This window comes from Neltuma alba, unplaced genomic scaffold (genome assembly GCF_004799145.2).
Source record: "Neltuma alba isolate B1F8T4 unplaced genomic scaffold, ASM479914v2 tig00012537_pilon, whole genome shotgun sequence".
Lineage (NCBI taxonomy): Eukaryota > Viridiplantae > Streptophyta > Magnoliopsida > Fabales > Fabaceae > Neltuma > Neltuma alba.
Window position 1 is genome coordinate 256,835 of NW_021637002.1, and position 18,454 is coordinate 275,288.

The window sequence follows — 18,454 nt, forward strand, 5'->3', positions numbered from 1 at the left end:
TCTAACCAAATTGAATATAGATTGACACGCAAATAAATTCAGAAACTCACTGTTTAACGCGTTTATTCTTGTGCAGTGTAGTAAAGAGATAATTATTAGTTTTGAAAAATCATAATTAAGTTTCTGAAATGACAGTTAATATAAAATGGATCAATTGATGCTCAAATTGTTTAAAACTTTAAATATGTAATGATTTCATGAAATTATTAGTTTCTTAAAATAATGATAATTAAAAAAAATTACGTATTATCCTCTGGATAACTCGCTAGTTGTTTAATTTATATGAAGAAAAGTAAACCTGGGAGGAGGTCAGGATCTGGGAAATTTTCGTGTTTATTGGACAACTTCTTATGAAAAGAAGTTATGAAACGACATGGACGCGCTGTGTTTACTCTGACTAATTAATTGTGCAAATTGGATTTCTATAACAAGGTACATGAGATTGTTTTATATATTACGATATTTCTTCACCTTTTCCTTTTTTCCTTGTACATTCTTTGAAACTCCTGCCTATCCGAATTTGCATAATTACTTAATATATGTACGTGTGAATGTATTTTTGATAGAGGAAATTAATACACTTCCGATCCTTAACATAAAGACTTAATTATTAAATTAGTTTTAGTCTTAAATATAAAATTTATTTATCATATTTATCAATTTTTTCTAAATTACCTCTATAAACCATAATCAAGTAGAAAAGAGAGAAAGAGGATATTAAGAAAGATAATTATGGTGTTTTAAAAAAAACATGTCATATTTCTTATAATTAACTAACTTACCTAACTTCTTTAATCTAATCAAATTAGTTAAATAGGTCTTATATTAAGGCTAGAGAGTATATAATAATATATTACTTTCAGTTTTTAGTATAAAAGCTACTTTAACATTCAATTTGATCTTAAATATAAGATTTTAATTCATTTTATGTCTAATATTTGTCAATTCTTTTCCAAGGCAATCCTTGTAATAGTTGTACATATTAAAGGTTTCATCAAATAGTAGTTATAACTAATACACATGATTAGTAAAGGTATTTTATGAAAGACAACACATATTTATTATCAATAACTAACTTAACTAGTTTTCTTAATCTACTCAATTTAGTCAACTAGCCCTTATATCAAGGATCAGAAGTAGTACCTATTAACCAAATTTTTTTTTTTACTATTTTAAAAGGAGAATTACTATAAAGTCCTAAGAAAAAGATAATTACCAAAAAGGTTAAATAATAAGTTAGTAGTTGTCATTTTCCTACACTATGACTTGTTATTACATACTATTCTATTATTATTGAAACTTTTTAGTAATTATATTCTTTCGCAAACTTTACAACAATTCTCCCTGCTTTAAATTACTAATCATAATGTCTCATCTAATTAAATTTTATTCTTTACAGAGAGAATTACTATGAGTTCTCTAAACAAAGAAATGTAATTACTAAGCAGCATAAATCTATTATTATTTTCTGCATTGAAATTTGTTATGGCATGCTACTAAGCTATTATAGGACTTTTCAGTTATTATATTCCTTCCTTGAGACATTAGGGCTTGTTTGGTAGGAAGAATTGGTTAAAATGGAAAGGAATGGAGTGAAAATTTTCTGAATGATTGCATGTTTGGTAAGCATTGGAATAAAAAATGGGTTAATGAAAAATTTTACATTTGGTTGGATGAAAATAGGTTAGAAAATTATGCAATTTACCGAGTTACCCTTAATGAAAAAAATTATTAAATAAAATATGCTTTTTAACATTAAAGAATAATAATATTATTAAAAAATTCAATAATCCAAAAATTTAAATTAATAAAAAATATGATGAATTATAATTTAAATAAATAAATATAAATAATCAATATAAATGTAAAAATCATCATATATTTTCATAAAAAATACTCTAAACATTAATTTTTCAAAAAATAAATAACAATAATAAATAATATAAATATAAATGCAAATATGACTTGTATTTTTTTGTCATTATTCTTCTTTCCAATATTCTCTGGTAGCAACTCCTTTCAAATGCTTGTAATTGTGAATGTTTCTAATGATCTGTTTTTTGTCATTATATTTCTCGTCACCTCTACCAATTTGGATTTTCACTTTCTACTCAAAACTTCTCATTTCCAAGCCATGAGGTGGATCAAATTCAAATTTTTGAATGGATTTTTATTTCATTGAAAACCAGAGTTAAATAGCCTTTTAGTGATAGGTCATTTGTCTAATTTATATTTAAATTGATAAAGTTATGTCTGATAAAACTTAAGCTTCAATATGATTAGGAAAGAAGTAAGCAAAATTGTCTTTGATGCTGAAAATTCAAATGTTCTTCTATCAAATTCGAATCTAGACAAAAAAAATGTAAATTCACTTGCATCAAATTTAAATGTACTCATTTTGTTGTCGTAGCTTAAAATTCAACTATGGATTTATTGATGTAAATTGGAATTTGTATAAACAAATTGGAATTCATGCACGATACATTTTAACTTTCGTACAAAATTTGAATTTTATTGCATCTTACTCAAACACACTGTTACATTCTATTTTGGATACACTAAACAGAGTAATTTTCAATTAGATATAACTTTCTCAACTTAAATTCAAATGAGGCTAAGCTCCTTGAGTCTAATTTATAATGTAACGAGATCTATTGAAAAATGATGTGTAATTTTAAAGTTATGATCAAAATAGTGAGTAAGGGTTAGATTTTTTTTTTTTTAGATTTTGAACCAGATTTAAAAAATCATACATATTTGATATGAGAATTTTTTTTTTAAAATTTTGAGGTAGATGTTGAAAAACTTATAAAAAGTTGGGTAATACAAATTGAACGCTTCGTTGCTGTTAAAGAGTTGACCAGCGCAATAATTTTCCTCCTCCATAGGCCACTCACATTCTGCAACATTGAATGTTGCTTTTCAAGTATTCTTGTGCAGTGTAGTAAAGAGATAATTATTATTTTTGAGAAATCATAATTAAGTTTCTGAAATGACAGTTAATATGAAGCGGATCTATTAATGCTCAAATTGTTTAAATATGCAACGATTTTATGAAATTATTTTTTTAAAAAAAGATAGTAATAATTAAGTTTCCCTCTAATTAAAGTATTTTATTTGCCACTTACACGTTTTCAATAAAATGTACGTGTTATCCTCTGGATAATAACTCCCCAGTTGTTCAATTTATATGAAGAAAAGTAAACTTGGGAGGAGATCATGATCTTGGAAATTTTCGTGTTTATTGGACAACTTCTTATGAGAAGATGTGATGAAATGACATGAACACGCAGTACTTTCTGACTAGTTAATTGTGCAAATTAGATTTCTATTACAAGGGACATGAGATTCTTTTATATATTATGATGTTTCTTCACTTTTTTCCTTCACGTTCATTCTTTAGAACTCCTGCGTCCTGCCTATCTGAATTTGCATAATTAATTAATATATGTACGTGTAAATGTATTTTCGGTGGGGGTAACTAATGTATAACAATGCACCTATAAACCAATTTTTTTACTATTCCAAAGAAATACTCCTCTGATTCCATTTATAAGACACTTCTAGCATATTTCATATAAATCAAGGAAAATCTTAAACTTCATTAACTCTCATTTAAAATTTAATAACTTTTCAGCTTTATTCTTATTTAATATACGTTATACCTCATGTAAACAAAGTCAACACATAATAAATGAGGGATAAAATTGTACATCCATACAAAAAAATTTCTCTCAGTACCATAAATAGAACCAAAAAATTATTATGAGGTCTTAAAGAAAAAAATTTAATTTTTTGGTCCTTTTAATTTTAATTCACTTATAAGTTAATCTTTCAATTATAGACAGAGTCACATCCACTTCTTCCCTCTCTCCTGGAGTCTTTTTTTTCCTCATTAACTTTCTAGAGACACACATGCAAATGTATAGCATCTAAATTCATCTGGAACGGTGAGGAGGAAAGAGAAGACGATGAGCTGATATTTTTTCCCCTTAAAATATTAATTAAATACATATGAGCTAAGTTGGATGACATGTGTGAAATTTTTAATGGTGTTAAATAATATTTTTTCCATGTAGGATAATTATTTAAGGATTAAAAATAAATTATTTAGGATCAAAATTAAACTAGTAAATGTGAAAAGATTAAAGACTGGGTTACAAGCAAAGTAAAAGTTCATAGATTGAGTTACACTAAATTATAATTGAGGGACTGAGTTATAACTGGGTTAAAATTTGAAGGACCAAAAGATTAATTTTTTCATAAAATAATTATTAAAAAAATCTTAATAATAAGAGAGCAGTTAATATATATAATTCCTTTGCAATTGATATCATATATGAACAAACTAATTGTGCTTAATTACTAATATCATTTTTGCTTTTCATTAAAAAAAAAAAAAGTGGATGTTAATGTATCTGTCTGAAAAAATTTGAAGTATGAATGTTTTCCCAGTCATTTATATTTTGAAACCTGAAATTATTATTACTTTTTCTTTATGGGATAATTTTAAACAAAAGCTAATCAGCAAAACACGTATACTTTCCCAAACGCAAACATAGAAGGCGATCAATGTAAACAATTAAAATTGCATTCTTGATCTTTTTTAACAACAAAAGTTGCATTGTCTTGCCAAATTCCGGGTCCACCTAGGTAAATCACAATTTGAATTTCAAATAAATAAACTGAAAAACTTACCAAAAACAGCAAACTATGTTTTTGTCCCAAAAAAAGTGTAAAGTATGATGTTTCATAAAATCCGTAGCAAGAAAATTTGTGACAAACGCATTAAAATCAGCAGCCGGTGCGCCAGCAAAATCCGTCATAAATTCAATTTGCGACAGATTTTCCCGTTGCAATTTTTTTTAAAAAAAAATTACTAGTTGTTGCTAGTTAATGAGCTAAATGTATAAAGAATAGCCAAATTTAGGGTCCGTTTCCCTCAATTCCATTGCGCCTAGCAATGTAATGCAATGCAATGAAAATGTAATGTAATATTAATAACAAGGATACTGCTTGGTATGTTTTTTAAGAGGGGTGCAATTAGTTATTTTTTTAATAATTAACTAAAATTAATATATTGTAAAAGTACTTTCCCTTAGTAATAATTCAAACCCTTAAATGTTCAGAAAAGCTTCTTCAAGATTTCAACCCAGCTCCATAATAGTGGAGGACAATTTTCTAACGGAATTAATGGTCTGCCCTTGTTTTTTATGGTTCTCGCTTTATGGTTCTTCTCTCTTAGGTTTTTTTTTTTTTTTTCCTAACCAGAAAGCAGAACTTTCATTAATATCCAAGAGACAAGTACAAAGCCCAATAACAACCAAAGGTTTGCAAAAAGGAAAGATGCCCAAGAGAACAAGAAAATTCAAAGAAAACTTAGAAAGAATCTCCGGCAGCAACTCCATGGAAAATGGTAGGGGTTCAAAGAACCACCCCTAAAGGACCCACCCCTTCTTGGCAAGAACACAACTAGACTGCTTGAAGAAGAATCTCCATGAGAAGACCTTATAGAAGCAGAAACACCCACAACCACCAGCAAAAAGGATGAAAAAGGAGAGGAGCTCCTTACCAACGATTGCCTAGCAAACAAAATGGTCGTGTATCCTTTGAATTCGTTGCCACCAATAACCGACAATGATCTTCTGAAAGATGTAGCAATAAAGGAGTAGGATCATTATCATCTGAACCCAACCCCCCAAAAACACGAATCAAAGCCACCATGAGAGATCTCATGCCATTGGAGGCCCCAGGCCTGGTTAATACCACGTAAACCAAAGATACCGCCATCAAAAATCCAAGGAGATGCAAAGAAAGACAAACAACAACACAAAGATGGACATGTCCTCCCCCAGTCAGAGCCGGGGAGGGAGATCCCTTGAAAACTGCTTGCCCAACTGACGAGAGGAGCTCCCACCACCTCTGAAGAGTCAAAAGAGGGAGAGAGAAAGGAGTACCCTGGTAAAGTTCCTCTCTCTTCGCTAAGACAATATGCATCTTTGTACTTCATCATTATCAAATTCAAAGTTGTCTCTCTATGGATTTTTTCATGTGTTATTCCTTCTTGCTATTTTGCTCCTTTTTTGTTTCCCAGGTTTACCTATTCTCTCATTTCTGCAACTTGATAGGCTTTTTGTATCATTCATATGAAGTTTGGATAGTGACAAGCTATCAGCTTTGTTGCTCCGCCAAACGGGGGGGAAAAGAATTTATCGACTTCTGATGAAATCCTTTGAAATTAGATGCGTTGGGAAAATGCTTATAAACCTCCCTGTGAAGCTTCTGCGTAGTAGGGCTTTTGATGATGATTCACAATTTATTATTTTGAGGGTAAAATATTGTCTTTTTACCTAGTTTAGTAAGGACAAAGTAGACATAAAGGTTGCATTCCTGCATAGAGTATTCATTAGAGATCTCCTGTGAATAGACAATACCAAAAAATATGCAATCTTTATTACCAATGTAATTTTTTTCACTATCAGTAAGTCCAACCAAACAAACTATTTATGATAATACATTGACGATTACTATCGCACACCTGCGACCAACCATAACAGCCCCTTAAATTTCAAATCATCATGATATTCTTTGTTTGACCCACAAGTCAAATCAAATTCATAATAGAGATGGCAAATTTGAAACTTCGCATATTGAGCGAAGACTCACTGAACCAAGCATTTAATAGCAGATGAGCTGAAATACATACCCAAAAAACAAACGAACAAAAAAACCAAGAAAGATTTGATCTAATTGAGAGAGTGGGGAGCCGAACAAATAAGATGCGGACTTACTTAAAGAGCATCCACTCAACGAAGGCAACTTGGGAAAAGAGTAGTCAACTTGAAGAATGGTAAACGAAAAATTAACCGTACAAAATGAAAACGTAATGAACATGAATAAATATCAAGAGAATCGAATTGAGTAGTTTTTTTTTTTTTTTTGGGGTTTTGGCCAAAGTTTTCTGAACAATTTCTGACATTATTTTCTTTATTAGAACCAAACGAAGTTGTTCAATCTATTTCCCTCACCACTCTTTTCCTGTTCTTTCGTTTTCGTCAAGTCCTCGAGTTTTTCATTCGGGCTTTTATGAAATGTATTTCTGCTTATAAACCATCAAACCAGTATATGTATATTGTGAGCTTTAACAACTGCCTCAAACCTACTTATGGTTTGTAGTTCTAGCACCTCTACAGATAATGGGAAAATTTGCAGCGGAAACTATTCTTGAGGCATATATAGTTTCCTTCCATTTTTAATTTAGTAGCTGTGTGTTTTTACTCCTTATTTAATATTTTAATCTTACTCTTTTAACGCCATTAATCTCTATAACTTTACTCTATTAACATTATTAGACCATATGCAAAAATTAATTGTGTTAAGAAAGTAAAAGTGAATGATTTAATATGAAAAGAAAAGCTCACAGGCATCAAATTAAAAATTGAAGAAAATTATAGGTATCTTAAAAGTGGTTTTCCTTTTGCAGAATTTGGGAAGATTTCATGAAGAATGTGAAAGCAAAAGAACGCCTTTTTGGTTCGATAAATGATCCCAAATTTTATTATGGGCCCATAGAAAATATGGGTTGGGAAAGGAATGGGTCCAGAAACTATAGAGGCCTAAGTCGTTAAAAAATTTTAGACTTGTAGCTTTTATGGGCTACTAATGTATGTCCTCATTTCATGAATTTCTATAGAGGGCTACAGTTAGTTTCATTTATGTGCTTAATCTCCAGTATTTCCATTCTTTATTCGTTGTATTAGTGAGGGTGATCATTACATTAAGACTCCCAATCCCCATGGCTATGAAGATGTCATTTGCAAGAGAGATCATCGAGTGATGAAAACTTTTCCCATCAAGTTTGCCCACATTTTGGATCAATAAAATTAAGTGAAAAATAGCACTCTCTCTCCTTCGTTTGGAACAAAATGTTATGAAAGTGACCAACCTCCAAAAAACTTAAAAACATTCCTTTCGAAAGCTGCTTGGAACACGGGTTGCAAGTCAACATGTTCGAATATGATGAGTTTGTAGATGAACCGAATCTTAATTAATTCCTCAAAATCTCATTCGATGTAGGGAAAACATGTTTATCTTTTAGAAGCATAACTTCAAATTTTTATTAGATTATTATATTCATTAGACGAGCTCTTAATTTGACCAACCAAAAAAGAAGAGATTGCACTTTCTATTGACTGAGTTTATCACTGACACAAGTGCAAGCAATCAAAAATCAACACCCACAATAGCAAGAATGTGTATAATTAAAAGGTCTAGGTTCTAAGCTTTTTCGTTTATTCTTGTGTATATTATTCCTTAGTTATTTTCCCATTCCCAAATCACTAAATAGTGATTTCCCTCCTTAAGCTGTTGCGGTGGTACTGGAACTCATAGCTTTCATGGCATCAAATCTTGGCTCTTTTGCTTGAAACTTGAGAGCAGCATAAAGCTTCATGTAATCTTCAAACACAAATTTTGGATAAATAATCTGCCCGTTGGTCTCTTCTTCCTTTCCTTCCATCAAGGATGGTGCCGGAAATATAAGGCATCACTACCTGGATTGTAGAATGAAGCTACGGACATCCTAGTACCATCAGTTTGTGCAATCACACGATGCTCCACACTCTTGTACTTCCCATTTGTGATTACCTGTTCAAGAAAAAACAAAAGGACCATCAAGGATCAAAGTTAGTTACTGCATTGCACAAAAAAGATACAACTAACTTCATGGTTATAATGCACGTAACTAAAAAGAGTATTCTAGAGAAATCCATATACGTCTATTATATAAATAACTAATCTAACCAATTTTCTTAATATTAAAAAAAATTTGTTATTTATCTAGCTCTTATATCAAATATTAGAGGGAACGTATGATTTATTACCTCAATTTGGTCTCCAAGATTGATGACGATGGAGTGACGCTTGGGAGGCACATTAATCCACTGGCCATCTTTGAGAAGTTGGAGGCCACTAACCTTATGATCCTGGAAGAGAAGGATTATGCTGCCGGCGTCGGTATGGGCACGAAGACCTTTCACGAGATTAGGGTTAGGGCAAGAAGGGTAGTTGGCAACCTTTGTGCCAAAAGGATGGGATGAAAGTTGCCCTTGTCATCAACAAATCCTTTAAATACTTCTGGAGACACCCATGCAAATAAAACAATATTTAATGGCATATAAAGACAAGTATATTATTAATAAAACTTAGTGATTTCAGAATGAAATAAATACCTTATGACACATCATGGCCATGTTGTCTCAAGAGTGTAAATTCAAGAGCCGTAACATATAAATTGTTGTCCTGCTCTAAGGGGTCCTTATTCTTGTAGATACTTTCTACGATGTTGTTTATTTCAAGGCCAAAATGATGATCCACTCCAAGTCTTTGCAAGATATCAATAAACTCAAGTTGATCCGTTGAATCTTCCAATTTCAAGGGCATTACTCTTACTTCCTCTTTTAGTAGGTCACTTTCTTCCGCATATGATTTTTCCTGTAAAATAAAAGTTCACATTTTTTTCATTGTTAAGGATTATAAAACCTATATTATATAAACATATATTACCCATAAAACAAGGAAATAATATGAATGCTATAAAGTACATATCATACCACAAAATCACTTGTTAACGACTGGATATAGTCGTGGTTCCAAATTGAAGGTTGGAAGTAGTTTGCAGATCGACGAGAAGTATTATCTTGACCAAAAGCGATAATGTAAGAAGCCCTGCGTTGGACTGAACAAGAAACACAAGAGCTCTTTATTGTTGAAAGTGAAGGAACGATTTTGTTTTTGAAGAGAGTAGCGTTTGAAAGTAAGGTGTATTGACGGAGAGCCATTGGCTTGGTTTGAGAGGTAGAAATACAAGCTTATAGCTCACTTGATTCCTCGTGTTTATCGCTTGAGATGTTCTGTACGTGGTTAGTGGAAGCCATTGCTCTCTATTTAAAAGTTGAAACCAATATATGTTAGTTAAAAGATGGAAGAATAATAAAATTGTTTTGCATTTGTGTCACTTTCTATTTTTATCTCATAACAAACGTTATTTTAAAATGATTTTACATTATATGGGAATGTTGGTTAGGACCTAGGAGGGCATTTCACATGTACCAAATAACAAATTAAATACTGCATCAAATCCAAGAAACAAAAAACTGGACTAGATAATAAACCAATTAAGTAGTAATTCAAGGATCAGTTGTTCAGGCTAGTGTTAACTCGAGATCAAATTGATAATATTAAAATAATATAATTTAATTGAAAATAACAAAATACAATAACATTAATAACCATTAATAACAGAATATAAGAAAATATAACAATAGTTTGATTGTAATAATAACAAAGTACAATATTAAGAATTTTGATCTTTATGATTCATCAATAACTAAAATTAATAATCATTTATACCAAAATTATCATGTAAGTTCATTCAAATCTATCGTGACTGAGATATTAGGAGCTAAATAGGAAAAAAATCAGACAAATAACAACATAACCATTTAAACCGGTTTATTATTGGTTCACGCCAGTTTTTACCGATTCACTCTGGTTTGACCAATTCGATACCAATTCAACTCCTGGCCAAATTATTACCCAAGCCAAAACAGACCACTATCTTGTTTACTGATTTTCCGGTTGAACCGACCAGTTCGGTCTAGTTTTTTTCTTCTTTGATGAAAAGATAAAACATGCCTTTATTGAGAATCACAGCTTTCTTCTAAAAACTGCCCCATACACAGGGCGAGAGAGTGTACTTGCTGGTGAAATCTTTTCATACATGGCGCAAATATATATTCATCATCCCTCGATGAAATCTTCAAGTGCGGTAGGTAAGAAAGTGATTTATTCGATTATTTAATTTTTTTTTACACTAAATTTGGCTCGTAGTGATTGATTTGCAAAGCCGGTATATTTTAAAAGTGGTATGTTTTTTAAAGTTCGGTCCTGAAACTATCATGCGGGTGACAAACTCAATTATTTTTATATATTTTGGTATCTTTTATATGAGTTTTGTCAGCTTAATTGGTCCCTTTTTGCCTTAATTGATTTGTTTTGTTTTATTTTGAATTATTATTTTATAGGGGCAAAATTGTCATGTTTTGATTTAATTGTGACTAATTGATTTTTGAGGACAATTAATGCTACCTTATCTTTAAATTTTTGCTTGTAGGTTTTTGGAAGATTTTGGAAATAAAAAAAAGAAAGAGAAAGAAAAAATAAAATAAAAAAAATAAAATAATAAAAAGGGGGAGCAAAACGCTGCGTTTTGCTCCACCCCTAATATCTAATATTACATTCACCATCAAGGGGACCCGAGAGGAAGCAAGCGAGCTGATACACGCGAGGCGGCTGGAAGTAAAAGGAGAACACAAGCGCTGAAATAAAACACACACACACGCAGACGGCGGCTGAGAGCGAACCAAAGCCGAACGGGAGAGAACGAAACCGAGGAGCTGAACGCCGGCGAATACGAAACAGAGCGAGGCCGAACGGAGGAGCAGAGGACGCAAGCGTCGCTGAAATAAAAACACGCACACGAGCTCGACGGCGACGAAGCAGGGAGCTGACGGCGTGAACAGTATTTTTCCATGGCTGACCGCAAAAAAGGATTGATTGTGGCATTTTTCATGGCTATGCGTGGCTAGAGCTCTGAGATCCTCTAATTCAACAATAATAGCAGGAGCTTGGATCATCAAAGGGGAGTTTAAGTTACTTTAATTTCCTACTCAATAATTGTTTAACAATTCCTAGGTCTTAGGATAGTTTTTCTAATTGTTGGGATAATTGTATTGCTTAATCTGATTATATTTGGGGATTATTGTGACTGGATTATTGTTTAGCATTTGACATTGGGCTGTTTAGAGCTTTGATTTCAATTATGATGTCGTGGTTATGACATTTATGTTGATTTTGGAGTTAATATATTGTGATTTTCTAAGGTGGCTTAGAATTTTGGATCATATAGTCTCTTGCTAGCTTTAATTCTGTTATTTTTGGATTTAAGAGTTCTAATTAAGCATTGGTTTTTAGCATCCTTAATCCCATTTTACTATTCTGGTTGCAGTTAGTAAATTGGGATTTTAGAAAAACATTTTGTGGCAACTCGAGGTGGCTCGGTTGTTGGATCAAAAGCTTAATTATAATTCTTAATTCATTGTTTTTAACTCCCACATCTTTTAGAGTGATGATTGCCTGCGTTGTTGAATTGGAGGATTGATTATCATCAGTGTTATTTGTGTGTCTCATTTCCATTTCTTTCATCTCCATTCTTTTTAATCACTTTTATATAAAAACAAAAAAAAAGTATTTTAATTTCAATTTGATTCGTAGTATTTAATTAACAGCTTTTCAAAATCAAAAATCTCTTTTTATAGTTTAGGTTACTTGCATTCATTTACTAGGGTTTAATTTCGTTTTCGGCTCCTCAAAGTGAAACGACCCGAGTTTTGCACTATATTGCATTAATTCGGTTAATTTTTGGAGTAACCCCAAAGCGACAATTAAGGGCAGTTAAACTTCAAGTGGCGCCGTTGCCGGGGAGCCAAGAAATTGGTTCCCTAGTAATTAAGTGTCAAGTAGCCTTGATTGGGGTTCATTTGTTGAGCCTTTTTAGATTTCATTTTTGTTAGTTTTTGCATTTTCTTTAGTAGTTTGCATTTGTTTCTTTTGATTTTTCATAGCATTTTTTTTCTTCTTCCTTTGCATAAAAAAAAATTTCAAAAATACAACTAAATATCTTCATTTTCATTCATTGCATTGCATTCATCTGTTTTTTTTTTTTGCTTAATTACTTCTAGTTGATTGATTGTTTATGCCAAGAAAGGGTAGGTCTAAAACCCTAGTTCCTTCCAATCTTGAGCTTCAAAGTTCTTTAAGAGAAGTTAGACAAGACTCAAGGGTAGAAAGGACTAGTGAGGTTGAACTAGACAATTTAACTGATCTAGATTTGGTGGTTGACTTAGGTGACATAATGGAAACAGTTAATAATCCTAATGGTAACAACAATGGTGGTAATGAGAGAGGGGGCAATGGACATAATGGGGAGCATGACAGAGTAGGAGAGAATAATGGAGATAACCCTAGAAGAAGAACCATTAGGGAAGCCACTACTTCTGATGCAAATTATGATCCTTTTAATGTTGCATGCCCTAATGTTGATGTTAATTTTGAGATTAAAGGTCCACTGCTTAATAATTTGCCTAAATTTTATGGTTTGACAGGTGAGGACCCGTACAAACATCTGAAATCTCTCTCTATGGTATGTGCTAGCATGAAGCCGGTTGGGGCTAATCTGGATGAGGTTCTTTGGAAGGTATTCCACTTGTCTCTGGAGGGCAAAGCGCGAGAATGGTACATGAGCTTGCCTAGTTATATGGCAGATGCTTACCATAACTGGAACAACCTCAGAAAAGCATTCTTGGAGAAGTATTTCCCTGCTTCCCGGACTTCTACATTGAGAAAAGAGATCTACTCTGCAAAGCAAGATTATGATGAGTCACTTTATGACTACTGGAACCGTTTTCAGGACTTGCTTTCTAGATGTCCACACCATCAGATTCCAGATGAGCAGTTAGTCCAATACTTTTATGATGGACTTAAGACCCAAGATAAGGGGATGTTGGATGCTGCTTCTGGGGGTTCTCTTATTGATTTAACTGCTGAGGAGGCATGGGAACTTATCAAGAAAATGGCATTGAACCATCAACAGTATAGCATCAGGGAGTCTAAAAATATCAATGCAATGCATGCTAATCCTTCTTCAGTCCACATTCCTCAATTGGACACATTCACTTCTCAAATTGCTGCTTTGACTACACAGTTGAATAAGCTTGCATCTCACACTCCCCCTGTGACACTCGGACTCCTAATTCTATGGAGATGACTGCACCTAGTTGTGAGCATTGTAATTCTGTTATGCACATCTCTGCTGCTTGCCCTCATAGATATGAGGAAGTTTCTGCCATGTATCAAGGAAGGGCCAATCAATCCAAGCAATGGAACCCATACTCAAACACATATAATGAAGGATGGAAAGCTCATCCAAATTTCCGATGGGGAGGAGGTGACAATAGGCAGGTTCAAGAGGGGTTTCAAGGGAATATAGTTCCTCAAGGGCAATCTTACTATGGAGGGTTACAAGGAGAATCTTCTAGAGCTATGTCTACCCCACAGCAATCACAGTCTAAGGATGATGAGCGGTTCTCTCGAATACTCAAGGGCATTGAGGCAATGACTGAGCACATATCTAAGTCTGAAGCTAAATCTGAAGCTAGATTTGCAGCCCTAGAGAATAGGATGGAGCAATGGGAAACTAGAACCTCTAATTTGACTTCTTATGTCACTAAGTTGTCAAATGGTGTGAGTGAACAGCAAGCTAAGGCTAGTGGTTCAATGCCTTCCAACACGGTGATAAATCCTAAATCTTTGAATGCAATTACATTGAGAAGCGGTAAGGAAATTGGTGCTAAGACAGTGCAATTCAAAGATGATGAAGAGGGTGAAGAACCGGTTGATGAAGAGATAGAAGTTGAGTCTCCTCCTTCTAAAACCACTCAAGACATTCCCAAGGCCACTCAAGAGACCTCCATTCAATCCAAAGAGCCAATAGAGAAAGGATCATCCTCCAAAGGTGATGAGGTAAATATTTCTGACTTGCCTTTTCCTCATTCATATCTCATGAGTAAGAAAGTTGTTGAAAAGAAAGATAATGATGAGCTTTTTGAAATGTTTAGCAAACTTGAGGTTAATGTGCCATTACTTGATTTGATTAAGAAGATGCCTAAGTGTGCTAAGTTTCTGAAAGATCTATGTACAAACAAGAGGAAGTATAGGCATAGTGAGAGAATCCAACTGGGGTCTAGTGTTAGTGCTATTTTCAAACCACAGCTGCCTATTAAGTGTAAAGACCCGGGTTCTTACACTATTCCCTGTACCATAGGCAAAACAAACATTTCACATGCCTTACTAGACTTAGGTGCAGCCATAAATGTTATGCCTACCTCTATCTATGAGAGTTTGGGTATTCATGCCTTGAAAGACACCAGTGTTGTGCTAGGTCTAGCTGATAGGACTGTGAGACATCCTAAGGGCTTTCTTGAGGACGTTCTTGTGCAAGTGAAGGGTCTTGTGTTCCCAGCTGACTTTTATGTGCTAGATATGACTGATGAGATTAAAGCCGATAGCACTTTGATTCTAGGAAGACCTTTTCTTAGAACAGCCCAAACCATAATTAATGTGAAAGACGGGTCATTACCATGGGCTTTGGGGACCAACAGATTACCTTCAACATTTCTGATGCTATGAGTCAAGGTTATGCAGATTGCTCTTACTTGGGTGTTAATTTGATTGATTGTGCTGTTAATGATGTTGATGATTTGCATGAATCTGAGATGCATGAACATGACTGGTATGGTGAGATTGCTGAGCATGATGATGCATTTACTTGTTTATCTACCCCTCATTCTTCTTCTTTTTGCTCATGTTATGGTGACGTGGTGTGTGTTAACTGTTTAGAAGTTGATCACCTCCTTTCCATCTCTCATGATTTTGATGCATCATCTTGTCTTAACTGTGATTCTGCCTTGAACATTACACTTGATGATAGCCTTGAGAAAGGCGAGTTTGTTGATTCTGCAGGTACTGATGATAAAGGAGCTGTTACACAAGCTACACCGGTAGCTTCCCTTTGAGTGGTGCTGGAACATTAGAAGAGGCTAGCAACAAGCTTGCTACTGACTTAGTCACTTCTAATCCCACTCTTTCTTGTGATTTACTTGATGTTTCTGTTGATAAAATTGATACCGATCCTTCTTTTTGTAGGTCATCCAAGAATGGCACTGAGTTGGGAAGTGGAGGACATACACATCATGATGAGCTTATATCTCCTTCCCCAAGCCATATGGACATGCCACTTGCATTGAATGCACTTGACATAAAAGAATTAGTTCCTTCTGTTGTGCAACCTCCTGATTTAGAACTGAAACCCCTCCCCTCTAATTTGAAATATGTCTTTCTTGCTGCTGATTCTAAATTGCCTGTTATTATTTCCAGTTCTTTGAGTAGTTCTGAAGAAGAAAGACTTGATTTCTGTATTAAGAGTCATAAAGGGGCTATAGGATGGTCTTTAGGGGATATTCGGGGATTAATCCCTCAGTTTGCACACACAGGATCCTTTTGAATGAAGGGTCCAAGCCAGTTAGGCAACCACAGAGGAGACTGAATCCTCTTATTTGGATGTGGTTAAGAAGGAAGTCTCAAAGTTGTTGAGTGCTGGGATCATCTATCCCATATCAGACAGTGAGTGGGTAAGTCCGGTACAAGTAGTACCAAAGAAGAGCGGTATCACAGTAGTGAGAAATGAAAATGATGAACTGATTCCAACTAGGGTTCAAAATGCTTGGAGAGTGTGTATAGACTATAGGAAGTTGAATGATGCTACGAGAAAGGACCACTTTCCATTACCTTTTATAGATCAGATGTTGGAGAAGAATTTCAGGAAAGTCTCACTATTGTTTTCTTGACGGTTTTTCTGGCTATTTTCAGGTACCTATCGCTCCTGAAGATCAGGACAAGACTACCTTCACATGCCCTTTTGGTACCTTTGCTTATCGAAGGATGCCATTTGGGTTGTGTAACGCTCCAGGCACCTTTCAAAGGTGCATGATGGCGATATTTAGTGATCTTCTAGAGCAAAACATGGAAGTTTTTATGGATGACTTCACTGTTATGGTGAGAGTTTTGATGAGTGCTTGAATAGCCTAGAGCAGGCTCTTGAGAGGTGTATTGATAAGAAATTGGTTTTAAACTTTGAAAAGTGTCATTTCATGGTTGATAAAGGGATAGTCTTAGGTCACCTCATCTCTCAAAGGGGATTGAGGTTGATAGGGCCAAAATTGAAGTTATTTCATCCCTTCCTTATCCTACTTGTTTAAAGGATTTGAGGTCTTTCTTAGGGCATGCAGGTTTCTATCGGCGCTTTATTAAGGATTTTAGTAAAGTTGCTCTGCCTCTTTCTACCTTATTGAAAAAGGATACTGAATTTAAATTTGATGATAAGTGTAGACATGCTTTTGACACTTTGAAATCTATGCTTGTTTTACCTCCTATTCTCACTGCACCTAACTGGAATTTACATTTTGAGTTGTCTTGTGATGCTTCTAACTTTGCAGTAGGTGCCATGCTTGGACAGAAGGAGGAGAAACAGTCTAGAGTCATCGCATATGCCTCCAAGACGCTTGATTCCGCTCAAGTGAATTATACCACTACGGAGAAGGAACTGTTTGCTATTATTTTTGCTTTGGATAAGTTTAGACAGTATCTTATAAACTCTCGAGTGGTTGTCTTTACAGATCATGCAGCGGTTCGATACCTATTTAAGAAGCCTCAGTCTAAACCTAGACTGCTGAGATGGGCTTTGCTGCTACAGGAGTTTGATATCGAGATTAGAGATCGAGCCGGAGCGGAGAATCATGTAGCTGACCACCTTAGTCGGTTACCTGAAGGCACACAGGGAGTTGACTCTTCTGATCTTGTTATTGACTCATTTCCTGATTCTGCACTTTTGCCTTGGCTGTTCATGAGCCTTGGTACTCTAATATAGTTAATTATCTTGTCACTGACCTTATACCTCCTTCTATGTCTAAATTTCAGATTGATAAGCTGAAGAGGGAGGCAAGATACTATATCTGTGATGCTCCAATCCTGTGGAAGCAATGCAGTGACCAGATCATCAGACGCTGTGTTCCAAATAATGAGATCCACTCTATCCTTACCTTTGCACATTCTTTATCTTGTGGGGGGCATTTTAGTGCTAATAGGACTGCTAGGAGGGTTTTAGAGTGTGGTTTTTATTGGCCTTCTCTATTTAAGGATGCTTATTCTTTCTGCAAGTCTTGTGATAAGTGTCAGAGGTTTGGGAGTTTGGGTAGGAAGCATGAGATGCCTCTAAGACCTATGCATTTTTGTGAAATCTTTGATGTGTGGGGCATGGATTTTATGGGTTCCTTCCCTTCGTCTTTTGGATTTTCATACATATTACTTGCAGTAGATTATGTGTCTCGATGGGTAGAAGCAGTGCCAACTAGGAAAGATGATGCTTCTACTGTTGCCAAGTTTTTACGTTCTCATATCTTTTGCAGGTATGGCATTCCAAGAGCAATCATCAGTGACCAAGGAACACACTTCTGCAACAGGACCATCAAGTCTCTATTGGCTAAACATGGAGTCAATCACAAGCTGGCCACTCCTTATCACCCTCAGACGAATGGGTTAGCTGAAGTCTCTAACCGGGAAGTGAAACGAATACTTGAGAAGATCGTGAAACCATCCCGTAAGGACTGGAGTGAAAGGCTTGAGGAAGCTCTTTGGGCTTACAGGACTGCCTACAAGACCCCTATAGGCATGTCCCCCTTCCGGTTGCTCTATGGCAAGGCTTGCCATCTACCTATGGAGA

General features: G+C 34.5%; 1 protein-coding gene and 1 pseudogene across 1 annotated transcript; one reads left to right on the forward strand and one right to left on the reverse strand.

The window, feature by feature from the left end:
- Window positions 1–8,359: 8,359 nt before the first annotated feature.
- On the reverse strand, window positions 8,360–11,593 carry LOC114728514 (1-aminocyclopropane-1-carboxylate oxidase-like; annotated as a pseudogene).
- A 2,835-nt stretch (window positions 11,594–14,428) lies between these two features.
- Window positions 14,429–17,602, forward strand: LOC114728515 (uncharacterized). Its single transcript, XM_028915428.1, has 3 exons — window positions 14,429–14,640; window positions 15,823–16,091; window positions 17,352–17,602. Exons 1-3 carry the CDS (start codon window positions 14,636–14,638, stop codon window positions 17,600–17,602), a joined length of 525 nt encoding a protein of 174 aa, XP_028771261.1. The 5' UTR covers window positions 14,429–14,635.
- The last annotated feature ends 852 nt before the right edge of the window (window positions 17,603–18,454 follow it).

What these genes read in the sequence shown, in the direction of transcription:
- LOC114728515 (XM_028915428.1), top strand. An exon ending in AGAAGAAAGACTTGATTTCT is followed by an intron (nt 16,092 to 17,351) that starts GTATTAAGAGTC and finishes TTGTCTTTACAG; the next exon opens with ATCATGCAGCGGTTCGATAC.